The sequence below is a fragment of the Colossoma macropomum genome, unplaced genomic scaffold (assembly GCF_904425465.1).
Source record: "Colossoma macropomum unplaced genomic scaffold, Colossoma_macropomum, whole genome shotgun sequence".
NCBI classification, from domain to species: domain Eukaryota; kingdom Metazoa; phylum Chordata; class Actinopteri; order Characiformes; family Serrasalmidae; genus Colossoma; species Colossoma macropomum.
Genome location: NW_023494799.1, coordinates 23,452,235 through 23,474,059, shown reverse-complemented (window position 1 = coordinate 23,474,059; position 21,825 = coordinate 23,452,235). Strand labels below are relative to the sequence as shown.

Sequence of the window (21,825 nt, the reverse complement as noted above, 5' to 3'; positions counted from 1 at the left end):
ATTAAGGCTAATATATAAAACCAACAATTATATAATTCTTTATATTAGTTAAATTACTAAACAAAATCTGTTATGACAACTCATGACTGTATATAGCATCTGCCATGACATGTTATGGCATTTCACCGCAACCCAGTCGAATGCAAAAGTTTGGGCGCTCACAGTCAAATTATGTTTAAGTTGAGTTGTAAGTGAAAGTAAGTCAACACATCCTCTATCGAGGACATACTTCTTCACATTTCAATGCACGATTACTGTTTATTTGCTATATTTAACATATTGGGGACAAATAAAACACATAATTTATCTTGTGCAAAAATTATGGCACATTTTATGTTCTGTAACATTTTATTTATTTTTTTAATGTTAAACTAGAAATTGTGCACATTGTGATGGAATCCCAGTTGAGTTGCTTAGAATTATGCACATTGTGATGGAATCTAAAATTTACAGCAAGATACCATAGTATAAGTGTGTTCTCTGCAGAGCCCAAACATTTATATACGCTACCATTAAAAAATTTGGAATGATAAATATTAATAACTGTTGTCATATTGTCACTATTGACACTATTGTCAGTGTCAAATTAATAACTATTGTTATTTTATACAAGAGCAACTTGTATACTAGTATAGTGAAATCTTATAAATCAGGAATAAGAAGGTGTTTTTGGATGTTTTTATTTAACATTTTATGCTTTTAAGGAACAATAAGATTAATAATATAAAAAATATGCTATGATTATGTATTCATATCTATCTGCCCTGAAGTTTTGATCACCACTTTTACAGTTATGAGCAATTCGGCCATCAATTTTAATATTCTTTCTTTCTCATTCTAGATATTGAACTAATGAGTCATTTTAGAATCATCTGCAGCTGTTCTTCATTCTGGACAACATTTCTGCCTATTAGTGATTTGAATTGATTGTAGCCTGCCAACTTCATATTATGCATTTATCTGCATCACAGTTAAATTTCATATTACTGAAAAATAGTGATTCCAAACCTTTGGTTGGTAAACATATAAATTGTCCTGTAATCCGCTCATATGAACACATCTCTTCACCGCCTCTCAGTTTTGAAATATAATTTATCTTTAGCTGTCAGACATTCCTAAAGCAGGCACTGGAGTCAATGTCTGCTTTAAAGCACAATGTCCTTGGGTTGCTATGCAGGCAATTATGTGGTCACCAAGGGCAACTTCACTTCACAACGGTCCGCCGCTTGGTGGGAATTAGTAAGAAAGTGCTGTAGTGTGATTTCTTTTTTTTTTTTAATCCCGTGTCATTAAATTTGAATGCGAGGCAAAGTTTAGCGTCACTCTGGGTAATCAAGTAGCCTTGAGGATTAGCAACAGCCAAGCGAGCGTGGATGGCTTTTTTAAACTTAAGTGACTCAATCAATGAAAAAAAGGACTAAACAAAACAAAAAAACAAGGCCTTTGTGGGGCTCAGGGCATTCACAGATTCTTTCTGGGGGTTTTCGGCAGGCAGGGATGATCCTTGACAATGGGGTAAAAACCACCCAGGCTAACGCCAAGGACAAGAGACCCTTCCTCTCACTCGTAGGGGCCAGGTTAGTCACATGCACGTATACGCACATATATACAAACACAGTCCTCTTTATTTCCTTTAAAGTGCCTATATCCTATATTTTTCTCTGATTTTATTTGCGTCCACTTATAACATCTATGTGGTTTTATGTATGAAAATTCATGGTTATATGACCAGTTCTTTACAGTTAAAGATTCAGTTTTTGTGACTGTACCTTTAAAACTGAAATATGATACAAATATATTGGTACAAATGCTCAATTTTTGTCATAATTTGTTTTGACATAATTTGGAAATGCCTGTTACTCTTAACATTTGGTGTAAATTTCATGATGAATGGACCAACAGAAACGTCTGGTTCCATTGACCTACATTAAAAGTAAAGTATGTTTTTTACTTCTCCTGTAAAGTTACCATTTTGGAGATATGAGGTTTCGTTTCAACAGCTATGATATCGATATATATAACATTGACACACTATATAAATATTTTAAGCAGTTTAGCCCTGCCCATTCCTGCTGAAGTGATATGGAGTGTTGTTCCTGCAGACAATCAGAGTTAAAGATGTGGGAAAACAATTAAACATGCTTTTCCTGGCTGTTGGGAAGCAAATGGATCATTGCAGCCTTCCACATGTCCGAAAGGAGCGGCTGAAGTGTATTTTTTTCTACATTCCTGAATGTTTTAGTCCTAACTTAACAGTTTCTTTCACATTTCAGCCTGGGCTGCTTCTTTAATTAGGCACAGTGCAGGGCAGCCAATCAGAATGTTCTACTTTTACATATATAAATCTTCAAGGCACAGTAACAATTACAGCCTGTTTAATTGTAAGGGATAAAAAGAGGATGCAAAATTAATTATTGTTGTACATAAAACCACATAAGTGTTATAAATGAGCTTCAGGGAAAAGAAACAAAACAAGAAAAATGTAAATATGGGACCTTTAAGCCACATTCTGTTTTAGCTGCTTTCACCTGTTGATCAGTCTTATTCTCACTGTCTCCACCATCTGAGCATGTTTCACTGATGTTTGACAGGTATGGCCCCCACCAGGACGCTGACCCCTTCAAGCCCAGGGTACCTGCCCTCATCCACCACTTTGTGGCGTATAAGAACCAGGACCATGGAGCCTGGCTCAGAGGAGGAGATGTCTGGCTGGACGACTGCCAGTGAGTTCACGCAGATGGTCTTCAGCTGGTCACTAGAACAGTTCAGGATCCCTCAGTCCACATTTTTGCAAAATTCTTGCTTTCAATACAATTGAACCAGAAAAAAAGTCAGTATGTTGGAATAGCAGAAATACATCCTGGCTACTTTATTAGAAACCCCTCACTTGCAGCTCCACTTGCTGGTGTACAGTTAGAAACTAGGTAGCTCATCACAAACTATGGGTAGATCTGCTTCAACCCATTAGACACTGTGGCTGGCTACCCAACTTAAACCATATAAAGTCACTTTCTGTTGATGCTTATGTTGTTAACAGTTAAAACAGAGCTCTGAATGCTGCACACTGAGCAGGCATGACTGTAATTTAGCTACAACAAATTATTGGCCATTATTCTAATTTAGATTAGATTTAGATTAGTTTTAAATCAGCCTTTGTGGATTCATTCAAGACACAGTGATAGATTAACTCATAACATCAATTAAATACTATCTATGTTGTAGTATACTACTACTACTACTATAATTTATTAATTGATTATTTATTTAATTTATTTAATCTTTATTATTAGGTTATAGAAGTGTGTAACAAGTGAGTGAGTGGAAGTACAGTGTAGGTGTTTCTAATAAAGTGGCCAGTGAGTGGAAGCACAAGGTAGCTGTTTCTAATAAAGTGGTCAGTTAGTGGAAGCACAAGGTAGGTGTTTCTGATAAAGTAGCCAGTAAGTGGAAGTACAAGGTACATGTTTCTAATAACAGACAGTACACTAGCAGCTTTCACCTAAACCTTTAATATAACACTCAAACATGTCATTGTTGTGGTAAGAAAACCTTGAACATCTGAAGCAGTAACTTTACTGGAGAAGGAAAAAATTATTTTAAACTTTAATGTAACCTAAAGCCTATTGGTTCATTCATAATGGAATGTGCACACAGTATAAGGAGCATTTAAAAAAACAAAAAAAAAAACAAAAACAAGAACGAAATGTCCATAGGTAATCATTTTGACAGCAACAGTTCATAACTGCTGTGCCTTCAATGCAATGCCGCAACAAGTTTCAGCACTGACTCAACTTACCCTTGGAGCAATGCACTGGCCATTTGCCTCAGTTTTGTGGAATCACACGATCGTATCAGTTGGTGCAGGTCGACTGTGTGTTGTAATTTGTACAGAATGGACTCATTGTGAATGTGCACAGCATGTGGCCTTCGTTGACTCTGTATGTCTTTTTTGGTAGGTTTGCTGATAATGGAATTGGCCTTACTCTTGCCAGGTAGGTCTGCTAATCACTCCCATTTTTTTTCGCTCACACACATTTCGCAGTCGAAAAAAAATTGATGTGTTTATGTTTGCTGAATGCATTATAGGCCCCTATGCTGGGGCTGTAATTGGAAAACGCCATATATGGGAGGCTTCTTGAGATGCACTGGGGAAATCAGGGGGCTTTGAGAGAGTGTGAAAGTAATTCAGTGGTGTGAAGGGAGCAGCTCTGGGGGAACTGATGTGTATGCACGACGGGGTCCGTCTACGTTTAGCCCACCATTACTCTCAATCTATGTCTGTGTGTAAATGCATGTACGTGCCTGTTTTCATACATTTTCAGGACAAGAAAGTCCTGACTTCATAGCAAAACCATAGACCATATATGACCAACAATATGGCCCAGACTAAAGTGCTTTTTAAAAGTACTGTGCAAAAGTGAGACACCTTTCATTTAATTGATTTCCAGTCAAAACAGCCTCTAAGATCAAGTTATTTATTTATTTTTTTTTTTTGGGGGGGAGGGTATTTCTGAAGATATTAGATATAAAACGATCCACTTGCATGAGATAGAACAAAGTCAAAGTGAAAAAAAAGAGTTAAAAAATGGGGCTCCTAACAACCACCTGGAAGACCTGTTAGACACCAAAACTGCCCCCATCAGATAAACAGCACTTAAAGCTTTCATCTTTGAGAGAGAGGAGGAAATCAAGCTGCTTCAGATCTAAAAACATCCACAGGTGTTTCTGTCCATCCTTCCATTGTGAGAAGACAACTCAGCGTTGTGGGTCTGAAAGGATGTGTATCTGTCAAGAAGCCTCACTGAGAAAAGGAGACACATCAAACAAAGAAGCTGAATAACGGACTGACCACCCCAGAGTCCAGACCTCAACACCATTGAATGTGTTTTATTACTTCAGAAAATGATCAACCAACTTCCAAGACTGAACTTTGGAGGTGTGTCTGCAGATTTCTTTGAGGAACTGAAAGTGAGTCTCCTGAAAAGAACAGAAGAGTGGACACACTAAATACAGAAACAAATATATTTAGTTGCTGAGGCTTCTGTGTAATTTCCCTTTAATTAAGTTTTCTGTTTTTTCCTGATGTTGAAAAATGAATAACTTGTACTTTAATGGCTTTTCACTGGAAATAAACAAAGGGCGGTCTCTGACTTGCGCAGCAGTGTAAATAGCTTTACTTTATTTTCCGACATTGAATAAATAAGAGCTGTGTGTGTGTGTGTGTAGTGGAGGTACCTTCCCAGATGATGATGGCTCCAGGCAGGAAGTGAAGAACTCTCTGTTTGTGGGAGAGAGTGAGAACAAAGGGATGCCAACACCGGACAGCCGCACCTGGGGGCCTGGGGGCTTAGACCACATTGGCCGGACCCTCCCCAGAGGAGTGTAAGTAATAGCAAATCCAAAATCCTGTTTTTTCTGCTGTTATTTATATTTAATTCTTTGCAGAGACACGTCAACCATTAGACTACTAGCTGTTATAGTTGTTTTGAGATACAATTTACATAAAATTACATAACTGCATGAAGAATTAGAGGAGAGCAGAACACACTAATGCGAGGTTAATTTTTTGGTTACTGATTTGTGTGTATCAGTCACAGAATTCACTCCTATATTACTTTAATCTCTCTGTTGGTGGCTTTAACATAGTATGAATTTAAAGCATATCGCTGCTGTTGGAATAAAACCTTGTATCTCCAAAAAGGTAACTTTACAGGATGAAAAAAATGTTCCTGACTTTTAATGGAAGTAAAGGGATAAATAATTTTGTTACAAGTAATTTTGGACCATTTCTGTTGCTCCGTTATCATGATGACATATTATAAAAAAAAAAAATGGGCCTATTCAAATTACATCAACAAATGAAAACACCAAAAACTGAAATACAAGGTTTTGTCCCAACATTAATCTATTAAAACTAAAGAGCAGCCTCCTCATGGTGGAGGTAGTTTTACCACAGTGCTGCAATAAAACCCCCTGAAATAAAAAATGATTGCGTTTACATTCATTTAATAATCCAATAACTGCAGAAAATCAGATTTTGTCAGTAATCCGAACACCCCGTTTACATGCACTTGAGTAATCAGATGCTGGGGAACTCCAGGTCTACATGAGTCAGGTAGTAATCAGATTTCTGCTTTGCAGCCAGCCAATAAACAGAAGACGATGTGAAATAAACAGAAGACGATGTGACGTAAACGTAACATAGAACTCAAACTTCATGCCAGGGCTTTTTTTAAAAAAGACATCGCACCCTTTTACCTGAAAATATGAACATACGTCATCTAGAAGATGAAGAATATTTTAATCCTTTATTTCGTCAGGCATGTATTTGGTTTCAGCGTCACTCCAAAAGTGTTTTGCTGCCATCTTGCGACAACACTGCTTGCTTATTTCCGATACCGCAGTCTGTTTTTGCACATTCACAGACTGAGAAATCCAAAAGAAATCAGAGTAAGAGTTTACATGCACTGAGAAATCTGATTACTGAGCTAAAATCCAGCTCTCTTTATTGGATTTATTAATAGGATTTTTAGACCTTTCTCCGATCTAAGAAATCAGAGTGTGCTGTTTACGTGACTATTTGAATAATCAGATAACTGCAGAAATTAGATTATGATTGGATTATTGAGTGCGTGTAAGCGAACTCACTGAGAGAAGTCCATATCCCTGCAGTTCAGTTTTTGGAGCTTTTTATGCACATATCTTTCAGACACATGCTGTTGACACAGCCACATTTGACACCGCCTTTTTTTGCTAGTCACATTTATTTTGATGCTTACAATTTTATGCAGTTAGGTTGAGATGCTTGTCTGGTCCAAACAGCATAGAACGGTATTGAATTCATTTTGCTTGCATCGATTTAATAAAGATTTCAGTGAATGTTAAAGCTAACCCTTCAGTTGTTTACAATTAGCTCCACCTATCGGGAAGTTGTAATAAAACTTTAACTGTTTTCAGCTAAATTATTCATTAACAGTAGGTGCTGAAAACAAAGTAGGTTTTCATTTGTAGCAAAGATGTGTAGGTTGCTTGTTTGGAAAAATTATTAATCTTGCTCCAACACTTTTAAAATTATTTAGCAAAAAAACATAATGTGTTTAGTTGAGCCTCGCTGTCCTCTACAAAATTTTGTAAGTAGTTACATTTTGGTTTCATTTGCATTCTTTACTGATAGGTTTAAATCTGCATTTTGTCTTTTTGTTGTGATGTCAAGAAATAATAAAAACAAGGCAAATTGTAAATTTAATTTATTTTTTTCACAAATCGACACAACTTTTATCAAATTCAAATCTCTCCTCTATGTACAAACATAATCTGCAGTCTGTACTTTTCTCTCAGTTTCTCCACTTCAGCAGTGATAAGTTAGAAACAATTCATATAAAATTACATGCTTAAAAAAGATGAAAGGTTCTTTAGTAAAGGCAGTGGTTCTGATTAGAACTTTGAGTTCTATATAGAACCATTTCATGCTTAAATGGCTCGTTGCATGGTGAGATGGTTCTTCAGATTGATGTAGAATGCGTTTTTTATGGTTCCAGATAGCACCAAAAAGGGTTCTGCTATCGTGTACAAGCTTGACATCGTAACAACAGAGGACCTTTGTGGTGCCACGTAGAACATTTTCAAAAACGTTCTATATAGAACTATATACAGCACATTCTCCATCAATCTAAAGAACCATTTAACCATGCGAAGAACAATTTAAGCATGAAATGGTTCTATGTAGAACTCAAAGCTCTAATTAGAACTACTGCCTTTACTCAAGAACCACCTTTGAAGAACCATGTTTTTAAGTGTGGAATTTTATATTAATTGTTTCTGACTCATAGCTGCTGAAGTGAGAAACTGTGAGAAATGGTTCTAAATGGGACCACTGAATTTACTAAAGAACCCTTGAAGAACCATCTTTTTAAAAGTGTATGCATACTTTTATTCTTTTATTTTTTTAATGACTGGTGAAAACTGGGAGCTGTGAGGGTCTGAAAGGGTTCTAAATGACACATTTGACCCTAATTTCATTAGCTAGAACTTAACAAACTGTGGCTTTTCACACAGGGATTTCCCCATTCGTGGCATGCAGATCTACGATGGTCCCATCAACGTCCAGAACTGCACCTTTCGCAAATACGTGGCTCTGAATCGACGGCACACAAGTGCTTTCGGGTTCCGTCTGAACAACTCGTGGCAGAGCTGTCCCAACAACAACGTCACTGACATCACCTTCGACAGCGTCCCGGTGAGATCCGCCCCTCCGGCCACATTCCAGCCTGAGCTTATCACACCTCTGCGTCTGGCCTCTGCGAAATGTGTGGGAACGTTTTATGTGTCGCTTAAAACTAATGGACAGGGTCAGCGGCTCTGAGCTACGAGGAAGCGGTGTGATTGAGTTGGTGGAGGATATGTCACGGTAGATTATGATGAAACAGAGGGAAAACTAGCCACACGCTAAAGCTCTGACAGAGGTGTGAGAGAGATGCGCGGACTGATAAACCTTTTTTTTTTTTTAACATTTTTAATAAATCAGTTTGTTTTCTTTGTCAATTTACAGTAACTTACATGTTAAATCACATGCTTGCTAATGAAGAAGCTTGCTAGCTAACTTTACTTTTGCCCCTCTCTCCCTCTCTCACCTCTCTCTCTCTCTCTCTCTCTCTCACTCTTTCTATTTTTCTCTTCTCTTTACCACTGTTTCTCACATTCTCTCTCTCCTCTTTTTCTCTATCTCTCTCACTCTTTCTGCCGTTCTCTCTCTTCTTACACTTTCTTTCTCTCTCTCACACATTTTCTATTTCTTTCCTCTATCTGTTTTTCTCTTTCTCTTTATCTCCATCTCTCCTATCTCTATTTATCTCACTTTCTTTCTGTCACTTTCTCTCCTCTTCTCTCTCTCTCTGTCTCTTTCTCACTCTCCTTCTCTCTCTCCTTTTCTCTCCTTCTCCTGTCTTTTCAGTCTCTCTCCTCTTGCTCTCCGTCTACTCTCTCTTCTCTTACTCTCTATATTTCTCTCGCCCTCTCTTTTTCTCTCCCTTTCCTTCTATCTTTCACCTTCTCACTTGCTCTGACTCTGTCACCTCCTGTCAATCTCCTCATGCAACTCTATCCTCTTACTTCATCTCTCTCTCTCTCTCTCGATCTCTCTCTCTTTCTCCTCTTACTCCACCCCTCTCTCTTCTCTTACTTTGTCTCTCCCCCTTTTCTCTTTCTCTTCTCCTACTTGGTCTCTATCTGTCTCTCTCTCTTATCTTATGTAATCTTTTTACCTCACTCAGTCTTTTTCTTCTCTTACTCTGTCTCTTGTCTTACCTCGTCTCTCTTCTCTTTCTCTTCTATTTCTCTCTCTCTCTCTCTCTCTCTCTCTCTCCTCTCTCTCTCTCTCTCTCTCTCTCTCTCTCTCTCTCTCTCTCTCTCTCTCCATCTCTCTCTCTCTTTCCCTCTCTCTGTTTGCTGCAGTCATTCAGTGAACTCCACTCAGTTCTAACATCAGTCTGAATTCCTTATATTGCTTTGTATCTCTACAGTATAAGCCGGTCACACTTTCCATTATTGTGAGTATTAAAGGTCAGACTGTTGTCCCTCTCTCATCTCTGCCCCGTATTTCAGATCACCTCCCGCGTGTTTTTCGGAGAGCCGGGTCCGTGGTTCAATGAGATGCAGATGGACGGCGACAAGACCACCATATTCCACGATGTGGACGGCTCAGTCAGCGAGTACCCCGGTGCCTTTCTGGTCAAGGAGGACAACTGGCTCCTGCGCCACCCAGACTGCATTGACGTTCCTGACTGGAGGGCAGCCATCTGCAGCGGGCGATTTGCCCAGGTAAGTGCCACCCTTGGGCTGCCAAAGCACCAACACCCACACGCACGCCTTCCTGCTACTACAAACATGACTTTCTTTGGTGCCAACCAAGGTTTGTTTGGGCACACGCTCTCCCTGCATGAGCAAGAACATAAACATGCGGTCCTCATCCAAAACACAACCTTGTTTGGTGCAGTTGAGCATGCTGTGATCTTTAATTTACTCGTGCTGGGCCGTCAGGCACCTGCTTTCTTCCCTTTTCCAAATATCTGTTTGTAAAGAGGAGAGCTCTTCAGTTTGAGGCACTTAATTCCAATCATGCACAAATAAACAAACCCACATATGCACACCTAACGCTTAGCCCCCTTAAAATCTGAATGGGGGTCTTACGCTCAATAACTAAACAACCTGTGATGATTCTCTGTTGAGAAGCCTTTTTTAGTCTAGATTTACACTAAATCTTAGGTTTAAAAACTGGCCCTAAAAGGTTCACCCCTTTCCATCCCTCTTATTCGCTCCAGATTTACATCCAGGCACGGAACCCAGCCAACCTGAACATGAAGATGGTGAAGGATGAGTATTCAGAGCATCCACTTGAGCTGGTGGGAGCGCTGGGGAAGAGGAACCACTACCAGCAGTACCAGCCTGTGGTCACACTGGCAAAGAGCTATACTGTTCACTGGGACAGGGCAGCACCTGCCGAGCTGACCGTCTGGCTCATTAACTTCAACAGGTCAGTGACACTGCATTACACCATATATTATATTGTGCACTCACTGGCCACAAACACCTGCCCTGTGCTTCCACTCACAAACACTTTAGTAGAAGCACCTACCTTGTACTTCCACTGACTGGCCACTTTATTAGAAACACCCAGCAATGGCTTCCACTCACTGCCCACTTTATTAGAAACACCCATCTTGTACTTCTGCTCACTGGCCACTTTATTAAAAACACCCAATGTGTGCTTCTGCTCATTGGTCACTTTCTTAGAAACACCTACCTTGTGCTCCACTAACTGGCCACTTTATTAGAAACACCCACCTTGTGCTTTCGCTCGCCGGCCACTTAATTAAAAACACCCACCTTATTAGTATGACTGCTCTTAAGTCTTAAATATGTTGTTGCACGGTTTATCAGCCCCCCTTTACACCATCCGTCATTGGTCATTTTCTGACCAGAGGACTGCTGTTGTCCAGATATTGTTTGGGTGGTGGTCCATTCTCAGCCCAGCAGTGATACTGACATGGTAGTGGTAGTGTTTGTGGTGCTGGTGTGTCCAGCCAAGAGCAGCTCCGTGGTCTGAAACTGACCATTGATGAAGGGCTACAGGATGATGAACTCCACAACAACAGTCTGTAACTGAACATCAGCAGAGTTAAGCTCCAGGGAAGATGTTTCTAATAAAGTGGCCGGTCAGCTCTTTATAATGCAGGCTTGTGTTGCTGTGATGCTTTTATGTGTGATGCAGATTGCAGTGGTGGAGACTCCTCCCAACCACAGCCACTGCTGTGGTTCTTAAATGTGTTTGTCAGTAGCTAACTTGCTGTAGGCTGAAAACATAACTTGCCAGGAAATGAAATATCATTGCAGTTTAGTCCATATTTCTTTACACTCAGGACTCATTTTGAGTGTCAGTAATGATCGGAAATGCTTGTCATATTAATAGTGTTTAAATTACCATTGTTTGTCTTTTAAAACCAGATTTAGACTGAGATTAATCCTGTACAATTACTCATGGCAACCTGTAATGTACAGCAACAAACAGCTCTCTTCCGCCACCTAGTGTTCATGACGAGCCACTGCATGGCACTTTTTACTGCAGGTCATCATTTCTCCAAGCGTATTAAAGATGGGACTGATACATGTTTTAAAGATAAACCACAGGATAAAAAACAGTGATAATCCTACTGTTTCAAATGTTAAAATCCAAACTCATTTACAATTACTGACTTTTAAAAAACACAGTTATAAACCCCACCCCTCCCTCTCCACTTTACGCTGAAAGAGTGCACCCAAATATCTAAATTTGACCACTGACACTGTTTTCTACTAAAGACGGCAAATAAGAGATGCGTGTAAGAGACCAATAAAAATGTATAAAATTTTTCAAAACTTCTTTGAAATTGTTTAGTAGGTGAGACATTCAGTGAAAAGGGTGCCGTCTGATGCAGTGAATAAGAAGCAAAATATTCTAAAACGTGTTTTAAATATCATCGCTGTCCAAAGAAAAGCATGCATCTCCATTTTTGTCGATTTTCATTTTTCTACATCATTTGAACTCGGCAGCTGTCCTTTAGATTGTGTATTTTAGTAATACGGCCGTAATACTGAACCATACTTATTAGATTTGATGATAGGAAATATTCATATCGTCTCATCTCTACACTGTATCTGCTTTTGCTTGACAGAAATGACTGGATAACCGTCGGCTTCTGCTACCCGAAAGGCACGAACTTCACCATCATCTCTGACCTTCACAACCGGCTCACGAAGGAGACGAGGAAGACCGGCGTGTTCATGAGAACCCTTCAGAGAGAGAAGATGAGCCACACGCACCAGGCGCGAGGTTATTATTACTGGGACGAGGACACTGGGTAAGAGCTGGTCAGCTCAGGGAGCCTGCTGCATGGAGATTGATGATGGCCAGTCTGTCAGTGCCATGTTGAAGAGTCAATTAATAAATCACAGTTAGGATCTTTTAAACACAACATAAAACAGTCAGGAACTTAATAATCATCTAGTACTGGTCAACAGTTTGGACACATCTGAATGAATGCATGTTTTGCATAGCTTTAAAGGGCCCATATTATGGCAAACTAGAATTTCCTCATTTTTTTAAATAAAAAAGTTTGTTAGAATTTCCCAGTCCATACAGTCCATACACGGAAATTAAGCTGCAAAAGCAGAATTCGTTGTTTTTGTGATGTCACAACTTTTTATAACACCCATATCCACACTCACTTTTGAATTCATCCTGGCTCTGATGTCACAACCATGAACACATATGCAGCAATTTAGCTCCACCTGTTCCTATTTTCAATGAGTTGTTTTTGTGATGTCACAAAACATTTAGCTCCATCCATTCATGTTTAAGTTATAAGGAGTGCCTCGGCTCAGGCTGCTTTTTGAATATAAACACAGTACATAGCAGCCAATCAGAACAGAACTCATTTACATGTATCAGTCTTAATGTAAGAAAAACAGCTAATTCTAGGGGAAGGAAAATGGTCGTGTAAAAATGAATTGCGGCTGTTGGTACATAAATCCACATAAACAATAGATGTGAACCTCAGAAATACAACGAGAATGATACTGGCCCTTTAAAGACATTTTGATCTAAAGGTTTATGTGCAAATGGTTGAAATTTGTTTTTAAGATGAATATAAACAGTGATGCGTATGCATTAATACATTTTTTCTCTGTTGTCTGATCTCTGGCTTTGTTTGTATAGGCTGCTCTTCCTCAGGGTCCAGGCACACAATGATAAGGATGATTTTGCCTTCTGCTCAGTGAAGGGCTGTGAAAGGATCAAGATTACGGCCAAAATCCCAAAAGGCAGCGGCCCCAGCGACTGCATGGAAGTGGCGTACCCCAAATATGCTGAAATGCCTGTGGTGGATGTGCCCATGCCCAAGAAACTGCCCCGCTCCAGATTGGTAAGAGGGTTTTAAGTATTGCTGTAGTATTTGCATATTATTACATAATAACATACAGAGCTGGGTGTTATTTTTGCTTGGTGGCCTAAATGTAAGATCATGATGCTTCAGATTTCACTATACAGAGTATGACACAGCATTTATTTTTTCTGGCATCTGATAGGTTGGAACAAACAGCGTAGTGCCACATACTGTAAAAAATGTAAATACTGGCCACTTTATTAGAAACACCTACCTTGTGCTTCCACTCACTGGCCACTTTATTAGAAACATCTACCTTGTACTTCCACTCACTGGCCACGTTATTAGAATCACCTACCTTGTAGGTATTGTAGGACATATTTTCTAAGTGAAAATACATTAACACATTCTCTACAGAATACACACTTAAATATGACATTAACTTTAATCTGACAAATATGACACATTTTAGTGCACAATTCCTATTTATTTGTTGAATTTTACATAATGGGAAAAAATTAAATATAACACATAGAATGTGCCAAGACTTTTGCACAGGATGAATGTTATGTTTTTATTTTTTTCCTCTACTATATTAAATTCAGCAAATAAACAGCTGTTGTGCATTAAAATGTGCAGAAGTGTGCTCGTTGAGGATGTGTTAACTTACTTTCACCGCCGTTTGACAATGGGTGCCCAAATTTTTGCATACAGTTGTAACTACAACTTCAGTGTTAAAAGCATTTTATGGATTTTCTGCTACTTTTCCCAGTTTCTCCCACATTTACTGCCTGCTTTTCCCTCATCGTGTGCACTTTTCAGACCAATGATAGTTATTGTAAAGTTGCTGTTTTAGTAGGAAATTTCTATTCAAATGTGACTCTCAGGAAATTCCTGAAACTATTCTCATTTCTCCTGCAGCCTCAAGCATCTGAGCACTTTCTGGAAATCAAGCTAGAGTCCTACAACACTCGCTTCTTCCACATAAAAGAGGACTTTGCCTATACAGAGGTACAAGGCACCACACTGTTATACTCACTGTTATAGTTGTGTAATGGAGTTCTGTATTAGCACAGCAAGTTATTAAAACCAGAGCCAGAGTTACCATTACTGCTACGGAGTGCTGATTGGGTGCCATTACTGCTACTGAGTGCTGATTGGTTAGCATTACTGCTACTGAGTGCTGATTGGTTGGCATTACTGCTACCGAGTGCTGATTGGTTTGACTTACTGTATTGATTGCTGATTGCATTACTGAGACTTAGTGCTGACTGGTTAAGAAAAGCAAGTATAAATATCTATTAATAAGGAGAATATTCTTCATACATCATCATCATCATTCATTAGTAAGCACCAGTTATTCTAATCAATTGTTTTTCATGAATTATTATTAATGCTGGGTTTTATGACTGTGTGGACCTTGACCCAAATGCATGCAGTGTTCAGCATCTATTGATTTTCATTAATCACAGTGGGTAAAAAAAGACGATTGCCTGTTGGTTGGTCCTGCAGGTCAATGGTAAGAAGATCTACCAATCAGAAGACGGCGTGCATGTGACAGTCCTGGATGGCCATACTGGCAAAGTGCTGGACACGAAAGGTTTCAGGAACGCTGTGCTGATGGGCATCCCGGCTCAGATCGAGAACTACATCAACAGCCTAAAAGACGAGTGAGCACAAGACCTAGCTTACTGCCATGGTTAATAGAGAAAAGGACTTAAATAAGAGGAACACACACATTTTGCGTTCTTTGTCTCTCACTCTGTTGAATGGTACAGTGGTAAATAATTCTGTATCATGTATTATTGTTTTAAACACATTAGAAACATTTTGATCTGTACTCAGTTCAAATCTGAATTTCAATATATGTTTAATACATTTCATATATCGTCACTGGTCAGGACAAAACCTTGTATCTCCATGTTTTTTTCTGAATGGACTACTGATCCATAGATTACTTGCTCCAAAATTACTTAGAAACAGTGTGGTTTCATTGTCACCCATTCAAAGTTAACAAGGTTTTTCCTTGTCCTGTAAAGTCACCTTTTTGGAGATACATCCTGTTAAACATATATATCACCGCTTTCATGACAAAACCTTGCCGTTTTTGCCATTTTTTAGTTTTTGACATAATTTGAAAATGTCTGTTGGCCTTTATTATGTATAAATTTCATCATGAATAGACCAGAAAAATGGCCAAAAATGACTTGGAAAAAAGTCTGGTTCCACTGACTTACATTAAAATTAAAGCAAGTTTTTCCTTCTCCTGTAAAGTTACTATTTCAGAGATATGAGGTTTTGCTCCGTCAACATTGCGTAGAATGAAATGTTATGTTTTGATATATATTATATAATAACTGACAGCAACCTCTTTGTCATTCTTTGCCACTTGCACTTTCAGGTCAATAGTGATGATCACCTCCAAGGGCAAGCTGGTCACAAGGGGGCCTTGGACCAAAATACTTGAAAAACTGGGTGCAGAGCAGAATGTGAAATTGAAAGGTAACGAACAGCACAAGACTGTTGTTCTATTGTTCTGTATTATTTTCTAAGAACAAGCAATATAAGTGGACATAGCACACTAAATTAGTTTCTCAGTGCATTATCAGGAGTGCTGATATAGCTCTTATCAGTTATTTAAAATAAGCATACAATCACCAAAACAAGCACTGTAAACTGTTCTGATTGACTGTGCATACTGACAAAATACTAATCATTTTAAGTCAACTCAGGATTTCACTCAAAAATATAGCTTATCAATGATCCAGCAAAAACTCATCAGAAAATCTGACTTGCACATTATACATTTTGTTTGTTGTTTAGAATGATGTAAACGTATTGGATTTCTTTAAGCCATGTTTGTCCAGAACACTTTGCATGATTAAATAGTTCTTTGCATTGTGAAAATGCTCTTCAAATTGTTGGAGAATGTCCTGTAGATGTTGTGAAAAGAGTTCTATATAGCACCAAAAAGTGTTCTTCTATTGTAACAAGCCTGACATCTTAACAATAAAACAACACCTTTTGGTGCTATATAGACCTACAGCACATTCTCCACCAATTTGAAGAACCTTTTCATGATGCAAAGAACCCTTTAACCAGGCAACCATTATTTTTACTGAAGAACTCATGAAGAACCATCATTTGTAATTGTGTAATGTTAAAAATAGCACTTAACAGGTCTGCTGCATGTGACCAGTGTAGACAATAGGGGGCAGAAAAGCTTTACTTTTTTTGATCATTTGTGTTTTGATTGAGGCCGTTAGCACAGTACTAAACCTGATCTCAAGTAAACATATTACTTCAGTGAAATAATGTCTTTTGTGTAAGTAAAAGAACCGTTTCAAAAACACTGAGTAAATTTGTTAGATCCAAAAACTCATGTAGTACTGAGTAAGTAATAGAAGTGCACTGGAACTTCCAGCATCTGCCAGCACTGGAAGTGTAGTTTGTATGACTCACTTTTTGGATCCTTTTGGTGTAAAATAAAATGCTAAAGCTCCAAAGTGAGAGGAGTGATCAGCAGTAAAGCAGAACAGGAGCTGAACCAACACAACAGAATGACATTAAACACTGAAAAAAAGAGAACTAGGAACTCAATGTGAAGCACTAAACTACTGGAACCCTTGTCTATTCTACTCATGAATATACTCGAGTAGAAGTGAAAGTCTCACAATTTGAGAATACAGTAGTATAAGCCTATCAAAACTGTACTTAAGTAAGCATAAATGACTAATTAGATTAAGAGTGTTATCCTTATGGCCTTACTATTAACATTATTACTGCTAATCTTAGTGCCTTTATAAATAGCCATTGTACTGCTTTTGTATCACTTTACTGAACATTAATTACACATAGCACGATCACTGGTGTGCACAGTGTAGGAGATGCACTACTCTCTGTGATACTTACGGAGGTTGTTTTGTAGAATAGCTGTGATAAATATCACATAAAACTTTGGAATTTTTCATCATAAACTCTCCCTCTTGGACAGCTGAGCGGTCAGTACGTGAAGGAAAAATGCCGCACATGTGTGCGAAAGGGAGGAATGCGCATATGCATACACACATGCCGGAGCAGCAGGGTCCTTCCTCCGGCCCCTCCCTTCACATACTATTTTCACATATTACTGTCATTCCCCACGGCCACTTTAGAGAGAAAGTCTTCTCACAATTCAGACTCCTACATGCCGGTAAATGTGATCTGATCTACATTTATGGCATAGAAAAAATTATTTCAATTCAATTAAATAATGTCTTATACTGCTACACATTGCAACTGCAGTACGCCTTTTAAAAGTGCATTGGCCCTTATTCATCAGAGTGGAATAAAAAAGAGTTATTGGTGCCACAGAGCATGATAGATAGAAAACCTTGGTCCGTGTACATTTTTAGCATGTCTGCCTCAGATCACGTCTCAGCAGTGCAGTGAGGTTGAGGTCAGGACTCTGTAACTGACTGCCTTAGAGAGAATGAAGCCTTCAATTCAAGACGTTCTGGGACATCATGCACACAGCTGGATCAAACGCCGTCTCACCGCACAGCAAAGCTCACTTTAGCTCTTTAAGACACAAGAAACCACACACAGGAAGAAGCAAACTGAATCAACGGTTTGTCTTAACATACACACAAAGGTGCCACATAATTTCAGCGTCTTTGTGGCGCTGCAGGTGTTTTTATTTCTTGTTATTAATATTATTAATTTGTTTATTCAGTGTACTTTTAACTAGTAAACAATGTAATAGAACCTTTTCAAATTATATGATGCACTGAAACTTGGCGCAATGTTGATTTTCCACTAGGTAGTACAGGGTGCATGGTCCAGTATGGTGTGCTTCCAAATCCAAAATGAGAACTATCCGTACCCTGCTTGGGTGCCTGTGTTCGTTTCCCAGCACATAACAGAACTGTGAACTTCCCTTTAGCTTGTGTGGTTGTGATTTCTTACGCAAACCTAGCATTAACAGTAAACACAAACAACATCTGCATTACTAAAAGTAATTACTGTAAGTAATAAATACATTCTGAAAAACTCATTTTGTCCACTCCCACAGCTATAACAAAATGCACTGCTTTTAAAATGAACCTAAGGCCCAATCCCATTTCCTACTTCTACCCCGACCCCTTGTTTTCGAGTGTTGCCCCTTGCCCCTTGGAACTGAGTTAGAAGGTAGTGGTTGATATCTTCCCGTATGAAATAGAACAACCTTCAAATAAAAAAGAACATTACTTCATTAACAGGCTACTAGCGCTGCTCTGTAGCCCTGCCAGTCTGCAGTGATAGCAGAGGAGGGTAAAGTTCAGCAACCCCACTGCTGGGGGGGCAATTATTTATTATTGCCCACCTCTAATTCTTCAGTGATATCAAGCATAAGTCAGCTATTCGCCAGCTTTTTGTTCAAATTTTCCTGTTCCATCTTAAGCAGCAGTTACATTCTGGTGCTTCAGGCATCAGAACTGCTGAACTATTTAGCTTAATTTAGGGAAATTTAGCTAGCTAGCTACTGAGACATTAGCATACTATTAGTGATTTTTATGCTTTTTATGAAGAAAAGGACCATAATACATTGAAATGATTGGTTATCATAATTTTTAAAGAAAATTCTCTCATTTGTGGGTTTCTTTGGTCACTTGTGCAGCCATCTTGCCGGTTTTTCTTTTATTCTCATAACACTCTGTTTGGAGTGTGTCTCTGAAAAACCTCCATTTAGAGGGCCATGTAGCCCTAACACTTCACCCTACCCCTCTATCTCAACAAAAACCTAGACAGCCTACCCCTAGATGTGAACGCGCAAAACAGAGGGCTAAAGGCTAAGTGTTGGGGACGAGGGGTGAAACAGGATTGGGCCTAAATCTTTCAAAAAAGTATAAAAATAATGCAATTAATTGTTCAGCCGTGCTCATCTTCTCTTCTGTTTTTTTCTCCAGATAAACTGGCCTTCGTGGGCTTCAAAGGCAGTTTCCGGCCCGACTGGGTTCGACTGGCTGTGGATGAGGAGCGAGCGAAGCTGCACCAGGTGCTGCCCATGCCCATAGTGAGGGTGATGAAGCTCTGAGAGAGACGAAGCTCGTCCCTGGACTTTCTCTCTTTCTCTCGCGGACTCTCACTAAAGCATCACTGCCCACTGCCGGAGCGGAGCGGAGGCGCTCGGGCCCCGGCCGCGCCCGCACAGCCACACAGCAGAATCTACAGCGTTACATGAACACCTACAGGGTTCGTTTAAAGGGATACTCCAGCATTTGTCAATGTCGTTTCTACTTGCTGCATCTGTATGTAAAATGGACAATAATAACTTAAAAGCACCAAAAAACACAGAAAACTGAAAACGTATAGTAGACGTCATTGTGCAGTTTGTGCTTTTAGAACATCTTCATGAATTCTAGTTAAAGGTGTTGGTAAAGTAGGCTGTAATCTGTATGATATATAGAGATGCAACGATATGGGAATTCCAGGCCAATGCCAATATCCGATATTTTTCATGCATACCTGCCGATACTAATGCTGATACATAAACATTAATAAAAGGCAGAAGTTTTTAGTATAGTAACCCAGCGTCACCTAAGTGTTCTGCTCTTACGGAGTACAATAATGACATCAAATATCGGCTTGAAACATCAATCAAATTTAAACATCTGTACAGAAGTCCAGAGAGGCCGTAAGCTCTTGCTATAATTTTCTGGTGTGTTATCTTGTGATAACAAGTTAAATTTCTTAAGTTAACAACTTTGTTATCTTGAGATCACAGTATAATTAACTCATATAAAGATAACAACTTTGTTATCTTGCGCTCTAACAACTTTGTTATCTTGAGATCACAAGATACTTAACTCATTACCTCAAGATAACAATTTTTGTTATCTTGAGATCTTACAACTTTGTTATTTTGAGATCACAAGATAATTAACTTGTCTCAAGATAGCAACTTTGTTATCTTGAGATCGTGAGATCTAATAACTTTGTTAACTTGAGATCACAAGATAATTAACTCGTCTCAAGATAACAACTTTGTTATCTTGAGATCGTGAGATCTAACAACTTTTTATTTTGAGATCACAAGATAATTAACTCGTTTACTCAAGAAAACAATCCGGAAAATTACAACTACCTCATGACCTCTCTGGACTTCTGTACATCTGCCCAATTCTGATATCTTTTTAAAAGCAATATGATTGTGATATCATCGTGCATCCCTGATGACATCATCTGTTACTTCCTGATATGGGAGTTTTCCAGAGGGGAAAGTTTTGAGGTAATTTGTTATCACTTTAGCAGTTAGGCGGGGTTTTCACAAGTTCCGTCTGATCACCATGGAGACGGATGCAAAAGTATGAATCAGATTACATGTTTTGTTGATTTTCTTAGTGAAAATAAGCCATCATTTACAGGGACCAGATGTAAATATGACATATTTCTGCAAATTGTAGTGCGCAATTTCTATTTATTTGCTGAGTTTGAGGTATTAGTGCAATTAAAAAACTTTTGCAGAGGCCACATTTTATGTTTTATTTTTTCCCGCAATATGTTAAATTCAGCACATAAACAGTAACTTTGCATTAAAATGTGTGTACGTTGTAGAGGATGTGTACTTATTTAAATCAAAAACATGTCAGTTGGCCCTAACATTTGCATATATATGCATAGCTTCAAATTCGCATTATATGGTCATGGATTGGAAACATTTGTAAATTTAGTAACTGGCCATAGCCTTCTATTGTAAGTGAATATGAGTGAGCAGTTTTTTTGTTCTTTTCTGAGTACAGGGAGCCACATTGAAATTATTGTCTGTGGTAATCAATGCTATGAGACAGATGTGGCAGATAGAGATCAATTTGAAAAATACTGAAGTGTCCCTTTAAGTTCAGCTGGACCCAAATAAGTTAACTGAGTACTGGAGGTTTTGCTGTGTAAGGACTACTGAACTCCAACCTGCCTATTCAAACCCAAGCATGCGTTCGTGTCGCCTTTTCTTCAGCTCCCTTTCCCACCCGGATCGATGTACAATGTCAGTGTACGTGATAATGTGGATGTTACGTGATTTTTCTTTTTTTTCCCCTTTTTTTTCTGTGTCGTCAGTGTGAATATACATTCTACTGCTTTGGAGAGAGAAAAAAAAAAAACAAAGAAGAAAACCCAACGTGCAACATTCCCTGTTTTATCCTCCCCTCTCTGTGCTATTTGCCTCCTCGTCATTCCAAAAAATGTATGTAATTTCTTTTTCTATCCTGTAAAAAAAAAAGTTTGTAAAGATTGTAAATGTTGTGCGGTTTCGCCATTTAATTATCGCATACCAGAATTTGTGGTCAGTTTGTTTGTGTTGTAGCATACAAGAGAACCAGCAGGGGAAGAGAAAAAAAGGCCTTCGGGCTCAAAATGAACAGTTGCAAAGAGAAAAAAGGAGCTTGTAGGAGAG

General features: G+C 38.7%; 1 protein-coding gene across 2 annotated transcripts in view; it reads left to right on the top strand.

The window, feature by feature from the left end:
• The window catches only part of LOC118819056 (cell migration inducing hyaluronidase 1), a 173,401-nt gene extending 153,171 nt beyond the window's left edge, over positions 1 to 20,230 (top strand). The window contains exons 17-29 of one of the 2 annotated variants that reach the window (XM_036586671.1): positions 1,492 to 1,577; positions 2,592 to 2,723; positions 3,957 to 3,992; positions 5,227 to 5,382; positions 8,056 to 8,236; positions 9,601 to 9,816; positions 10,317 to 10,528; positions 12,207 to 12,392; positions 13,250 to 13,454; positions 14,337 to 14,426; positions 14,928 to 15,085; positions 15,817 to 15,917; positions 19,343 to 20,230. In XM_036586671.1, coding sequence (XP_036442564.1) covers positions 1,492 to 1,577; positions 2,592 to 2,723; positions 3,957 to 3,992; positions 5,227 to 5,382; positions 8,056 to 8,236; positions 9,601 to 9,816; positions 10,317 to 10,528; positions 12,207 to 12,392; positions 13,250 to 13,454; positions 14,337 to 14,426; positions 14,928 to 15,085; positions 15,817 to 15,917; positions 19,343 to 19,470 — 1,887 coding nt within the window. In that variant the 3' untranslated portion in view covers positions 19,471 to 20,230. The remainder of the gene's footprint in view (positions 1 to 1,491; positions 1,578 to 2,591; positions 2,724 to 3,956; positions 3,993 to 5,226; positions 5,383 to 8,055; positions 8,237 to 9,600; positions 9,817 to 10,316; positions 10,529 to 12,206; positions 12,393 to 13,249; positions 13,455 to 14,336; positions 14,427 to 14,927; positions 15,086 to 15,816; positions 15,918 to 19,342) is intronic. The other variant, XM_036586670.1, reaches the window with a different exon arrangement.
• Positions 20,231 to 21,825: the final 1,595 nt, after the last annotated feature.